The sequence below is a fragment of the Athene noctua genome, chromosome 7, assembly GCF_965140245.1.
Source record: "Athene noctua chromosome 7, bAthNoc1.hap1.1, whole genome shotgun sequence".
NCBI lineage: Eukaryota > Metazoa > Chordata > Aves > Strigiformes > Strigidae > Athene > Athene noctua.
Window position 1 is genome coordinate 19,611,905 of NC_134043.1, and position 15,260 is coordinate 19,627,164.

Below are 15,260 nucleotides of genomic sequence, written 5' to 3' on the forward strand. Positions count from 1 at the left end.
CAAAGGAAGAAGGAAGAAAAGAATACAACACAGATGAGAGTGACCCAGGACCATTTGAGTTGGCTTTACTTGGCAATCTTATAAAATTTGAAGAAGTTATGTGTCTGTTTCCACTACTAATGGACTATATTGCACTTAATATTTTTCAAAGCTGTCCTCCTGCTTTTACTGAGAAACCAGAATTTATGCTAATGAAGAATACTTGTCTGTTCAGTCTTGTTTCCCCCTCTAGCTTCATCTTACATGATTTCTTTTTCAACTGAAGGTAATTCAAAGTTCACACAGCTCTTTTCTGAGAATCATTATGGAGAAAATGTGACATTTGTCATTCCAAACAAACCACTTCCAAGTTCTCAGTGACACTAGCATATTAGAATAAAATGAAATGGAGTGCAAAAAGCCACAAGGGATATACACATGAAAAGTCAACCGAAAAGAAGCTTGAAAAAATTTATTTAAGGCTATCATTTAATATCCTTAAAGCTTAGCCTTTTTATAACAAAGGTTTTTAGAGGGATATTCACTTCTCAGGCATTTGTAACTGCCAGATCCTTACAAATAACACATATACTTGGTGATTGAATCCTTTGTGTGTAGAAGTCAACTTTTTAGAAAAATAATTTTATCATTAAATATAAATGGAGTTACTTCAGTCCTAATAAATGAAAAATATGAAGATATGGAACTTTTGTAGTTTTAAAGCTGTTAAGATAACCATCCCTTAGACAGTGGGTTTTCCATATATAAACCTTTGGCAACACTAAACTATAGTACAATTATTTCCTGGCATGCAAGGTGACACAGCTTTGTTACACCTAATGTAAATGACAGAATACAGGTTTCAGAATCTCTTAATAACTGGCAGTTGATGCAATGAAGATCTTCATGTATCACATTTTTATTCTGCATTTTTACTGATATTCTCCCAAAAGGTCCCTGGAAAAAAAAAGCAGCATCAATTAGGATATATTATAAATCTCCTGAGACTTGTGAAATATGCGTTGGAACATACTTTTTGTTTAAGGATTAGCAGATGTTAGTTCCACAGACCCCTCAATGCCTCTCTCTAATAACGGATAGAAAACAATTATTCCTAAAGGAAAAGCTTTTTAATAGTTTCTAATATATTATTTTCTTTAATTGTTTGTTTCAGTGCTGAACTACAAACAAACACAACAAATATTTAGATGTTAATAAAAACTGTGGTTTAACTAGTTTCTAAATTTTTTGAGATAATATTGGTTGTCTCAGATTTCCAAGATCAAGTAGTCATTTTGGGTGCTTCAGTAGTCCAAAGTAATTAATTTTTATATCCAACATTTTAAAAATCTGGCCACTCACTTGTGACTTGAGTTGGCATTTTATTATTTTTGAAATGCTTTGTTAATATTAACAAATATTTCTTAAATATTAACCTGTTCACAGAGCTCACATAAAAAATACTTCTTTGCCAACAGCATTTGCCTATATACAGGCAAACTAAAGCAGGGTTCTTAAATAATTAGCTATCAGGAACTCAGATTAAAATACCCTGTTCCCTAATGACAAGCCACAGTTTAAGGCAGTGTTTTATATCACAGTCTTTAAAGAATAATCAATTTGATGTAATTTTACCTATATATTTCTGATTTTATAATGCCTGTGCAAAGGAGAATTTTACTTTTCAATAATTTAATATGACCTTACTTCTGGTAACATTCAGTGGCAAAACTCCCCTCAAGTTAAATAGCAAACTATTACATAGGTTCACCATTGATGCAGAATACAAATTATATTTGGAATGAATTTAGTTTAGGATTTTATTCAGTACTGTCTGTAACAAAGTTTGTAACACAGTTACCGATACATCAATAGTTAAGAGGAAAATTAGCAGTATTTTCTCTATGTGTGAGAAATATGTTTAAAACCCCAGTATATTAAGAATAATGCAGTCAAAATTCACACACCTTTGGGTAACTTTTGTGTTAATCAGCCATTTTAGAAACTCTTTGGCAGCCATGTCATCAAGGACTTTGTTGATATCGCTTGTGAAAGTGCCATCTGCATGTCTTCGGCCCATTTCTTCAGCCACAAGAGCTTTTTCTGGGAAACTTCAAAGGGAAAAAATTATCAAACAATTTTCAGATCAAAATAAACAAACCATTTAAAAGGGCCTCAACATACGATTCTAATACACTGCACATTTCCTGTGATTTTAAGAGTTAAGAGTTGAGCCTGATGTTATGGCTTAGTATAGCACAATGTAGATCGGAACACTTCTTGAGGCATTATTTTCACAACAGAATAAAGCATGGAAGTCTCCCTTTGCCAGATGAGGACTGTTCCTTCAGGTGAATTTAAATTCCTTCCAGCATTTTTGAAAAAGTCATACATGCAAAAACATATCTCAGTCTGCAATGTCTGTGTCAAGTAGACTAGACATCAATAAAACTAACAGTAGATTTACTAAGAATTGTTATTTAAGAAATATCACTCCTAAAACATTGTAGTCAAATTTTTATACATTTTTTTCTGTTTTAATTGGACTTAAGTCCTAGTTATATACTTACAATTATATTGTGTGTTTAGATATTAAGAGCAGCAACTCGGGGGGGGTGGCGTGGGGGGTGGGGGGGGTGGGTGTAGAATAACTCAATTACAACACCTGTATAAAATCCAAGTGCTTGTTTGCTGTACAATAGCATTTTATATTTTGAATCAGATCCTGATTCTTGCTCTATCCTTTTATGACCACTGGAAAATCATTATGCCAAGAGTGTGATTTAGAAAACTTTCCTCTCTTGTTTCATCCTATCAAATATAGGAACATTTTAATGGCTTCCATTAAGATGGGCTGATGCTGAAGGACGCTGTGCATTGGGACCAAAGACAGGCAGGCTGGTTCTTTTCGTGCAATAATTTCTGATAAGGCTATTTAAAAATTTGACCACAAATAATACAAAATATTAGAAAGTAGAAGAATGGTTTACATTTAATTGTCCATCTAGGTTTCTAAGCTCAGTTCATCACAGCTAGGTTGTATTTCTCTCTTAAAGATACTGAAATACCCTATTTCTGATCATGAAAATAAAACATGAAAGAAAAACGACTGCAAATCTGAACATCACTAGGAAGTGGCACCAGCCTTTCCCTTCTCTATATAGCTGACCATGTATTTAACTGCTTTTTCAGGAAATCATCATTATTTACAGAATTTACCTGTTTAGTCTTGCTTGATTACAACACACAATCTTGTCTTACAGATTATGTTTTATTATTATTTATTGGTTTTATGTAGTGCGAGAGACTGACATAGTACTTTACAGCTGGTAGTATATATAATCAGAGGATGAACCGCAATCCCTGCCCCGAAGAGCTTACAGTCTAAAGGCACAAATAAGTACAGAACAGTTAAAAGGTGGTGAGTGGCATGTGCATGATGTCGCTCCTAACCATGCAGACTTGGGAAGAGATGGTGCCTGCAGGAGATTGAAGGTAATGCCATTCTAAGTATAAGACTATCATGAAAAAAGATGTCATGAGTGAGTACATGAAGTGAATAGGCTTGAGAAATCTGCAATGGGTATGTGGAGAACGAGATATTAATGAAAGAAATCAGAGATGTGGATAGGTCAAAACCGTGGAGTACTGTGTCCAGGAAACCCTGAAGCATAGCAAAAGAAGTAGATGTGTCTTAAAAAGGAAAATAAGTCATAATTGTAGGAAATGATAGTTATTTTGGCAGTAGCAACTTAGGGAGACTTTGTGGAGCATGGGAAGAGGAAAATAAGTCATCAGTTACTGCTGGGAATGATCACCAGTGCATGGAGTACAGCTGATGACATTAGTAAAAGTTTAATCTTGGAAATATTGCAGAGGAAAAGAATGACTGTGAAAAGGAAAAAAAGAGAAAGTAATTTAAGATGACACTGACTTGAATCATCTTTATGTTAGTTAAGGAGACTAAGCGATCTTATGTGAAGGGGGAAAGATGATAGTTAGACAAAGGTAGTTTTAGATACGTTGACCTTAAATATAACTTGACCTTTCAGAGTGTAACAGCATACTGAACAGGTTTGTTTTAATCTGTATTTGAACTTAATAATGTAAAGTGGTAGTCTAACACTCACGCAGTATCTTCTATTACAAAAGAAAAACATGAAGTACAGCAAGAATGATCAAGAACATATCAAGGTTTCATCAGACGTGATTTCTAACCCCAAAAGCAAGGAAAAATTTAATAATAGGAATGGTTGGATGCTTACTCTCTTCTTCCTCGTCCATTCACTAACCAAGCAATGAACTCTTTGGCAGCTTGACCTTCCAAATAAGAGGTGATATCACTGGTATAGGTGCCTTCAGCATGTCTCTCAAATTCAGCATGACGCTTGGAGATTGCATTGCTGAAAGAAGAGCAATACCGTAGGAGCAGACTGCATGAGGACTTAATTTTGGTTTTTTACCTTTATTGATATATATTTCCCACCCACCAGACTAGCATTTCTTATTAGGGAGAGGGTTTTTTTTTTTCTTCTCAAATTACTCTAGATATTTTTTTTTCTGGATATCTTTTGGTTCTGAAGGTATTGTCTGTGCTATGCAATAGTTTTGTGCAGAGATGCCTGAACTAGTTCTGAAGAGATCAAATCAGGTGCTGAAAGCAATTATAGCGGCATTGGAGTAGTCTTATTCTAGATTAATTAGCTATGATCAACAAACTGTATTGTATTATACAGACATAGTTTTTGTTACCTCTTGTGTTAACGTAAAAATTTCCATTAAGCCACTCCTCCTACCTTCATCTTCATTATTTCTTAGCCAAACTGTTCAGACTTAATTCCTCTCAAATTCATATTTTGAATTGCTTTGTGAACACCCTTTTAATTGTCATTCTGACCAAGTGGTAATCTTGGAACAATTTCAAGCCTGATCACCCCCAGTTTAATAGAGAAAGACAATCAACTTCTCCCTCCTTGCACCTCATTGTGTTTCTTTCATTGAAACAGCACAAAATTATGTCACACTGGCCCTTAGGAAGGCAAACTGCTTGGAGAAGCAGACATTTTATGGAATATTTTCCATGAATAAATTCCCTAGCATTTCTATTTCAGAATTTGATAGTTTCCACCCAATTTTCAGGGCCTCTAGCTCTTTATATTATTTTTTATCTTCTTGGGATTTCACCATTCCTCCTGATTTAGTACCATCTGCACTTTTCATCAGCATGCTAACTAGAGTTGTTTGGAACATTTTTAATGAAATATTAATTTTGTTGAGATATGCTGTTTCACTGAAACTGAGACGTTATTACAGATTTGTTACTGATATTGACTGTTTTGAATGGAAGGATCTTTGTGATCCAGCCTATCCTCTTTGGAATTTCTAACAAAGGGAAGAATTAATATAGGTATTTCAATCTGTTTTGCAAAAACATTTACTGTGTTTTTGTTTTATTTGTTTAAAATTTCCAATCCCCCCAACACTCCGAAAAATACTGTCAAGAAATGAAATTCTGGCCTCCAGCAGGACTTGTGTTTGCTGTAATGAGCAGTTTATGTAACATGGGACTGAGTGCTTAAGGGCTGAGCATTGCATCGTGTTTTATCAGCTCTCTGCAAATTGGTGTCTGGACATTTTCTGTTCCTTAGTCTTCTCACTGGTTTTCTTTTTCTCATCATAATGCTTTTTTTGCTTCACTCTTTTTCTATACCAAGTTTTTCTTTTTATCTTATTCTCTTCTCTCCTTTATTACTTGAAATCCTGAAATCTATTCTTATCCTGTTGCATTCCTTGAAGCCACTGGACATAGCTATAGAACACAGGCACAGGAATAAATAACAGATACATTTCCTCTTTCCTTGTAAAAAGGAGGTGAAAGATAGTTTCTTATGATAGGTATTTCTTGGATTATGTAGCATTTTAAAGAATACTAGTTGTTTTCCTTCTTGTTTAACAGAAAATAAGCTCAAACTGGTTTTGAGTAACAAGTTGTGGCAACTAGAATACCTTGAGAGCTGGTCCGGGAATTTGTCATTTTCTTTGTCCTCCTGTCCTTGTTGGCTGTAGTGGAATTCCACAGTCATTAGATCATTACTACCAATACATTGCAGAGCATGCATAAACTGATAAGATTTTATTGGTTATTATTTAATGATTATGATAAACAACCATGACTGATATATGAATGTTATAAATAATTTCAGGTGTATGAATTTAAATTAATGCAATATCTAGAAACTGTTACTTTAAAGACTTCCATGGGGATTTAAAAGCATTGCTATCATAGAGTTTTGGAATGTGTGGACAGGTCTTCTCTAGAATACATGGCATAGACTTATGTGTTTTTACATTATTGTGGCTCTCAAAGTATATTTTCAGTAAATCAAAGTATATTTTCAAAAAACATGCCCACTCATGCCTTAACAGTATACTTGTGATACTGGTAAAGTATCCAGTGGTCAACAAAACTTAAACCTTAGCTCCCTTTTAACAAATGAAACTTCAGGATTAGAGTATTTATAGATAGAAAAGTTTTATTAAGTGCTAATGGCCCAGATCTTTACATTATATGTACAGATTCCTCTTGAATTTAATTCATTCACTGAAACAATCTGTCTCAAAGAGACTGAGATAGTCTTTTTATATGGCATATCAGGTAATATGGTGATACTACACTTGATTTATCCAATCCTTTTGACTGATTTTCAACATATTACCCATTTCTAACATAATATATTAACATTATGTATAAATTTTCCTTATGTACTTTGCTTATTTGAGGATTATACATGGTCTGTGATGGAAAGCTGAAATCAAGAAACTGAATTCAGCTAGATTTTTCTCTGTTTCTCTATTTGGAGATCTATTGCAATGTGACCAAAATGCTTACCCATTTCTTTTAGTGCTCATTAACCATTGCACAAAGTCCTGAGCTCGTCTACTGTCCAAGTACTTGCTGTAATCACTGGTGAATGTGCCTTGTGAGTGACGTTTCACTTCATTCAGTTGTCTAGATTCATCTAATGGTTCAGACTGGGAAGCTTTGAATGACCTATAAAAAATATTAGAACTCATTAATTGGCAATGGTTATAGTACATTCTACATGGGCATTGACTTTTTAAAAATACTATTTTATACTCACAAAGTGAAAGCAAGTGGCATATTGATCCCTAGCTGGCTAGTAAAACAAATCAACATAGCAGATTGGATACTGCACAATTACAAGGTCTTCTTGAATAACTAAGGCAGCTATTGCTTGTAATACCAAAAACTTCTGTACTATGCTTTGCAATATTAAAAACTTTTGCCAATTCCAATGGTAGATTAAGTACTGTGTAACAGTATATAAAAAACTATTTTTATGTCATAGTATGTTTTGCTTCCAACTGTAAGAAAACAAAGTTCAGGCCAAGTATTTCTAGAAGTTTGATCTAAGAATTTACCTTGATTTCTCCTCTGTATCCTGAAGAGGATTTTGCCAGCTGCCTTGAACGATCATTAAAAGGAGCCCAGCAACAAAATAAATGCTTTTCATTTTCATTGCCTGTCAAAACAGCAGAAATAAGGCAACAAAGAAAAATGTAATCATTTTTACATACATATGAATCAATTACATCGAAAAGAGACTCCTTAATGCTGATCTAAATTTGGAGATATTGAGACCCCGTGAGGATTTGGTCCTTGTCCAATGGATGGAGACTGTAATGCCTTGAGTAGGCGTTTGAAAGATGTAATCTCTGTTCTAGTCTTTAGGCTCTAGTCTCTATTCTAGAATGCAAGGTGAGCTGTGACTTTTTTTTTTTTTTTTTTTTTTTTTCCCAGCTCGTTCACTAGAGAAAAACAAAACAATTTTTTTTCAAGAATACCATCCCATTAACAGCTCCTCTTTCTTTCCTTCTGGCCCTCCACCCTTCTTTTAAAAGTTTGGGGTTTTTAAAATAAAAGATGTTGCAGCAGTAGGACTTTGGACTTAATAATGACTTACTAATAGGTGTGTGTCCTGAGAAAAACTCCCCACCAAACCACACACTGTCTTGTGTTCAAGTCATGATGTGATATGTCAAGTCTTGTTTGTTGCACTATTGACATAATACCTTATTTCAGTCTAAGGGCTTCCATTATGGGGTTATATGAGATATACAAGATCTGGGGTATATACTTATTTATGGTAATAAACCAAAGCAGAAAATATTGTGTCCCAGATGTAATTCTTACTGCTATAGGTCATTCTGTTGGCTTCAACCATGTAACAGAAATGGCCACATTATTATCTGTGTCTTCATCATGTGCACTGTAATAACTCAACCAGTCTCACTGACTTTAATGTGAGATTATTCAGTGTAAACTAGAGCCTGCACAAACGCTTTGGTGATCCACAGCCAAACTGTGATTCTGTTACTTGCATTAGTGACTGGTTTACTCATGCAAGTAGTACAGTTATAACTTCCAGTGAGTAGTCACCAATGCAAATCAGGTATTCCCTAATCCCCTAATTATGTGCGCTACGATTTTAATTATTTATTGTAGTATTATTACTACTGTTGACACATGATCCCCTATAGGACAAACTCAATTGAACAAAGAAATGCTATTTGTTTTAGGCTCACAAAATCCTGTGCAAAAGGGACTATGAGCAGCTAAAGGCTAATAGACTCAAAAGTGCTTTGCATAAACAGGAAATGAGATGAAACCTACCTACAAAATCAACTAGTATATATTGTGTAATTTTAATCATTTTGTATCGCTTAAATTTATGGAATGAATGTATAGAAAAGGAAATTAATTTAAAATTTGTTTAGGTACTTTTGACCTTGACAAAGAAATTGAATATGCCATTCATTCAATGGCTAAAAGCTTATTCACTGAAGGATGAATAGTAAATGCTCATTCATTCTAACTTTAAAATCAGTATGGATCACAATATTAATCTGCTGTAAAGCAACAGAAGTTGAAATGAGTTCACATCAGCAAAATGTCACTGAAAATAATTTCATCATGTACTTGGACTGATACTTGTGTATTTGAAAGAGCCCTTCTGCCATCCATGACACTTTCCTATGGAAGTTTATGTTACAGTCTGAAAAACAGAGAGAGATAGGGAAGATGAGTGCACTGAAGTGGTATGTGGCAAAGTAAGACCTAGCCAGAAACCACCCTCCCCACTAAATGTAATCTGCGCTGAACTCCTCCAGATCCACTGGAGAAGTTATTTATTGAAATTCAATGATTTATAAAATAAGGCAGTCTGAGGGAAATCACTCTGTTGTAATGCCTTGTCACAATAAGCGGAATTGCGGAATTGGAAGAAGCCATAAGAAAGTTATGAAGGAATGATGTGTGGAGAAGGTGCAGGTTACTCTGCCTTGAGATTTAGAGTTGGATCTGCACTGAGCAGTGCAAATGGGGAGGCTATTTGAACATCTCTGAAAAAGTGAAGTCCTGCATCAAAAACCTCACTGCTGTAGGACTTCTACTCTTCACCAGTAGCCTGTCCATCTTCAGAGCAGACTTTTTATAAAATCTGTTTCTTCAGTCTATTATAAAATAACATAGTTGGAGTTGCAAAGCTTGACTGTTGGCAAGCATTTTACCTATGGTTAGGAAAAATGTACTGCTTCTGGTACTTTGTGAGGCCTAATATTTAAGAGAATCTTAATAATATAAATATTTTACTAGAGTGCTTCAGTGTCAGTATCAAATATTTAAAGCAATCAAAATATTAATCAAATCTTAATCATAACTAGGAAATAAATTGAATATAAGATTTTCTGGTGGATTGTACTAATAAGCAATGGAGTTAATTTCCCTCTCTCCATCAGAAGCCACTGCCAGTGTTGCTCATTTTTTCATCAGTGTGCGTGGAAATTCTTTTCTGCCTTTTTCAATGTCCTGATATATGAGATTTGATCCCTACATTTGCACATATCCTGCTATAGTACCAACAGATACTGTAGAGGCCATGTAGTCAGTCCTATTATAACCCTAACTATAGTATTGAACTCTCTTTTTCACTGTTTCATTTGGAGCTCTAATTTGGTGGTGCAACACTGACATCCAATGTTTATCCCAAAGAATGCATAATTTCACATTTCATAGACTTCCAACAATGGAACAAAGCTCTGCCTGTTCTTTAGGAGGTGACTCTGCTGTGGTCACAAAAATGTTTTGATTGTAATGCAGTGACCCCCATGCTAGCTGATACAGCTGTAAATGAGTTAACTTAGACACCAAATAAAGTCTGGCTATTGTACCATATGTAGGTAAATTTGCCCTGCTTAATGGTATGCTAGCAGTTTGGTATACTTTTACTTAACTTGGAAAAACTAAAGAAAAATAGTTTACAGCTGTAGCTTTGTTAAACCATGATACAGATTAGACATAAACCTGAGTCACTGATGTGGAATGAAAGATAGCAATACAGCCTCCTTATAGTAATATCAGAAAAAAAAGCTATTCTTTTATATAAAATTATACAAAACCAAATTCAAAGCCCATTGTAGTCAGTAAAGAGATTTTCAGTTATTTCAGTATATCTTAGATCTAACTCTTATGCCTCAGTTCTATAGAGCGTTCAGATGTGAACAGTCACACTCTATGCCTTAAGAATGTGTTCAAAGTTAAATGCATGTTTGGCTGCTTTCTACATTTTTCAGAATCAAAACCTGGGGAGATTACTAAAAAGAAAGATGTATAAAAACAGGTTTTTAAAATGAATACAATTTTCATGTAAGAGAATCCCTATTAATAAAAACAGCATTTTCAAAAGCTATTAAATGTCTGTCAGATATGTTATTTTAAAAATTTAAAATCAGTTTTGTTTTTTTGACATTCAGTACTTGCTATTGGTAACTCAAACCAGCAACAGCAGTTTTTGACAAGTTAAAGAAGCTACAGTTTTTAAAGAAGGAATTGTTATTTTATTCTTGGGAACACAAACATGTTTTGTAGAGAAAAAGAGATGATCAGCAAAATAATATTTGTTTAGTTTATTCCATCAATTAATTTCCTGATCAGAAGAAAGGTTTTATTTACTCTAAGTTATTTAGGTCACCAGTAGATTGTGCTAAAACCCATGCAATCTTATTGTCAAAGTGCAGAAAAACTGAGGCTAATCTTAGACAGAAAATGTTTGTTCCTATGCATATTAGACTAATGGAAATGTTTTAATTTCTTTCTGATTGGAGATGAAAAACTTAACACATCTCAAATGGAACCACCAGAAAGTATGTAACTGAAATCTTGATCAGACACTTATTTGAGTATTATTTACTTGATCAAATAGATTTTACTATGTTTTCCAATATATTTTACTTCAGATGTCTTTTGTACCCATGTGCAATTTTAACTATCTTAATTTCATTGAGTTTTCAAAAAAGAATAATTCAAAAGTCAGATTAAAAACACAAATGATGGCGTTACAGTAGTAAAGAAGGAATATTTTCATATGAAAATGTATGAATGGATGAAATAGATTTCTATTGACATGAAACTGTTTGCAAATAGCAATTATTTCTTATATATCGATTATAAGCATTATATAGCAATTATAAATCACTTTTCCAGAAAGATGTAGTAATTTACTTTCCATGCTATAATTCCTTGTGGAAAGTTCTGTAAAAATATAATGGTTCTAGTCTAAGAAAATCCATAGTAGGATGGAAGACTAAATTTTATGCAATAATCACAATAACTCAATAGTTATTGAGTTATTAAGGCTTTATTTTTTACTTTTGTGCTATAATGTTTTCTTTTCAGATCTTACAGTGATATGAAAATAATAGTTGCTTGAGACAAACTAATCTAAATGTAGGGCAGTAGAGTGGCAATCTATAGGGCGTGGAGTGGCAATCTGTCTTGGACAGTTTTAAATCAGTGTCTATATAAACCCACCTAATCTGTTTGCGTTCTGCTAATTTAATCCCTGTTGATTCATGTTTAGGAGTGAATATTTTTAAGCTCATGTTCAATAAATATCTCTAGAGAAGATACTAAAGGAGATAAAAATCTAAAAATCAATAATTTGTATCTCACATTTTTTCTCACATTTTAATTCTCACTACAAGGCATGTCTTTCACATTTTTATGCTAATCTTCCTTCTTTCAGTTCTTCTGTAACCCAAACAGTCGATTTCCCTTTCTTGGATCATTCTCTGTTGAACTAATTTAATACATTAAAATATTTAAATGATGATGTAATTAACTCTAAACATCAATGAGTATAACCACAGAAGAAAACACCATTTTGCTGAAGGATCCTGCACCTCTATTGCAAACTTTGGGCAACACAATTCAGATAATGCACTCAACTTTCTCAAACAAATGTACTGTAGCTCAATATAAATCTTACCTTTTTGTACTTTGAAGTGATATGTAGCAGTTGCAGAAAGAGCTGCTACTCTCTCTTCTGAGACTATGGCAAGCCTTGAGGATCCTGAGATCTGCCTAGCTGCCTCTTTTGCACAGACTTATATATATACTGTTCAGCTCTAGTAAGCATTACAAGAGTGCATCATTGCTGACAGTTTCCTTATTCAACTTTAAAAAAAAAAAAAAAAAGTCATCATATTTGCTATTCATTTCATTTGATAATTTTACAAGCAATTTCACACATTCATTCTGCTTACTTTATGACATCAATGCTAACATGGATTTTTAAAAGAAGTGAGGTAGCGATGTCCAAAGAAGTAAATATCAAACAGAAGGGCATTAGGATGACAAACAGTGGGCTAAAGGTGCCTGGGATTAAGGCAGCAATTTCTCCAAATTCTGATTAGCCACATTTAACATTTAGAATCCTGGTCCTGTTGACATCAATAGCATCAACTTCACCTATCAATTTTAAATCAAGGTTTATCAATTTAATACACTGTTAACAATAACCAACACAACTCCCCCAAATCCCTTGAAGGATTCTTCAAGTAATCTTATGCCAATATAACAAATGTGAAGAGATGTGAAGTACTGCAGTGATGGCTACCCACTATGCAAATCTGGCACAGGTCAAGTTTAACAAAAAGATTTGATTACCCTTAGATGTAAAATGCCAACTTTGAAAATTCTACTGTATGAAAATTCATATTCACTTGAGAACTGTATGCCAAACAATCATTATAAATTGAGTTTCACACTGTGGCCTACAGATTTATGCAAGATAAGCCTTTAGTTTATGGCTCCGTTCCCTACAAGAAAATAAAAATAAAAAAAACCTCCTCAGATTTGAGCTTTGTAGCTATGTATGTTCTATGCAACTATTGTCAAAGTCATAAACCATTCAGTAACAGGGGCAATTTCATAGCTCTTGTGGGGCAGCATTGCCAGAGAAGAATATATTCAGCCATCTGGTGACCACAGGTAGGACAGATTGACACAAAGCTTGTCAATGACCCTGGCAGCTGAAAAAACCTGCCAGTCAGGAATATGGATCTTGTATTATTTCTATTTTTTTATAAACAGTTTGTGACAGCCTGTGAAGCAACAAGTGTGATATCTCCCTTCAAGAAATTCCTGGAGAAGTTTTCCTTTACAGACTTTTTCATACATCATGATAATCCTTTGTAAAATGCAAAAGGGCACAAAAAAAGAAATATGATTATTACATATGTAAGGTGCCAGGCAGTCCAGGAGACATGTTAAATATGAAGGACTCCACCTGGAGTTTCAGTTCTGCTCAGAAAAAGAAAGGATCTGGAATCACAGTGGACATCTCACTGAACATTAATGACAGCCTGTGGTCTAGTCTGGAATAGCTGATGGTCTAATTTGTGGCACAAAGCATACACATTGCAGCAAACCCTCTTATTTCCTCTAACACTACCTCATGAAGCCAGCAAAGAATCTTTTTCAGTGAGGTAATTTTCTGCTGGTTGACCACAACCAGATTAGCATAGCCCATATGATACAATTGAGCCAGTGCATAAACGTAATAACCCTAGTGTTAGAGTGGCAAACAAAATTTAATGGATTTTAGAGAATTTTTTTTTTTATTTTTTTTTCCCTCTAGTTTTCTAGAGCTGTATCCTAAATACCATACTGTGGTACCACAGTATGGGTTTAGGGAAACATTCTCACTATACAGGCCACATAATTTTTTGTATGTGTGCATTAGTATAACTTTTCTCTGCTCTTGGATCCGTCTACTGAGGATCATGGTCCATTTTTGTCATTTCTAGGTATAATGCAAGTGCCTACTAATGCTGCTGCCGAAAACTTAAGGGCACTTAAGGGCACTCAGTCATTTCTGAGATCCTTATTTTGCCCTTCTGTTGCTCTCCTTTTTAATGACTACCTTTCCCATCTTTTCCACATGTTCTCTTTTCCATGTCCTCTTTCTTCTGGCTCCTAATTGCATTTTTCACATCTGTTCATTCATGGATTCCCAGTCGTTGACTGGCATAGGATATACAAACTTGCATATGTATTTATCAAACGTGGCTTTTCAGATGTTTTGTTTGAAACAGCCAGAATGTTTGCCACCTTCGCTAGGCAAAAAACTGTGTAACCTCTAAGACATGGTGCCAAAGGAGCCAAAATAAACCTGGGAACAACCTTATACCTAAAATCTTCTTATTTTCATGAGATGCCAATTTCACTGAGATACTTTGTCGTCTAATCTCAGAATTATTTTAAAACCTAATTTCTATTGAAACTTTATGAGCGTTATATAGGGGATGCAAAATCACAGTTTAAATGTAAGTCCAGCGCTAAGTAGTAGAAGGCTCTGTGTCGCCATGAAGTTGGTCAGCTTCGCGGCTCCTGCGGGACGCAGGCTCCCAGCCCTGCAGTACCCCGACAGGACAGCAGATGGTGATCAAAAGGCCGTTTGGACTTTTTTTTTTTTTTTTTTTTTTTCTTACACCAGGACGACACAACACACTTGTGGAAATGGATTGGTACGGACAATTATCTCACTGCATGTGCACCGTTAAAGATACATAGCTTGCTAAACAGGCAATACAGAATGTAAGACAATATCATCTCCCCCAGGAAACTGGCAGTCCTTTTCTTTTTGTTTAGCTCTGTTTATTTTCTTGTGTCAGATAAAGTTCCTTGTTTACAGTAGGATGATTTCAGAAAAAAGTGTATGAGACAGAGCAGCTCAGTGCACCTGGTTGGGCAGGTTGTTACACAGGCTATATCATCTAGCAGGTCATCCAGCATCTAGAAGGTGACTGATTATTTGTTTTTCAAGTGATACACAGACAATAAAAAGTACAGGAAAGAAGTAAATTGCCATCAAGAACCATGGTTGCCATAACTGAATCTATAGTAATACATATTTCAA

The 15,260-nt window shown here is 34.6% G+C and overlaps 1 protein-coding gene across 1 annotated transcript; it reads right to left on the reverse strand.

Annotated features, from left to right (window-relative positions):
* Positions 1-469: 469 nt before the first annotated feature.
* Positions 470-12,421, reverse strand: GCG (glucagon). The gene is made up of 7 exons (XM_074910720.1): positions 12,327-12,421; positions 7,423-7,523; positions 6,869-7,030; positions 5,986-6,039; positions 4,245-4,382; positions 1,947-2,090; positions 470-936 (listed from the first exon to the last, which is right to left on the reverse strand). The coding sequence occupies exons 2-7, from the start codon at positions 7,518-7,520 to the stop codon at positions 912-914; spliced, it is 621 nt and encodes a 206-aa protein (XP_074766821.1). The 5' UTR covers positions 7,521-7,523; positions 12,327-12,421; the 3' UTR covers positions 470-911.
* Positions 12,422-15,260: the final 2,839 nt, after the last annotated feature.

Excerpts from the sequence above, each read along its gene's own strand:
- GCG (XM_074910720.1), bottom strand. The coding sequence starts at position 7,520 with ATGAAAATGAAAAGCATTTATTTTGTTGCTGGGCTCCTTTTAATGATC. Across the intron at positions 7,031-7,422 it reads GATACAGAGGAGAAATCAAG|GTCATTCAAAGCTTCCCAGT; the intron begins GTAAATTCTTAG and ends TATTTTTTATAG. Across the intron at positions 4,383-5,985 it reads TTCCCGGACCAGCTCTCAAG|CAATGCAATCTCCAAGCGTC; the intron begins GTATTCTAGTTG and ends CTCTTCTTTCAG.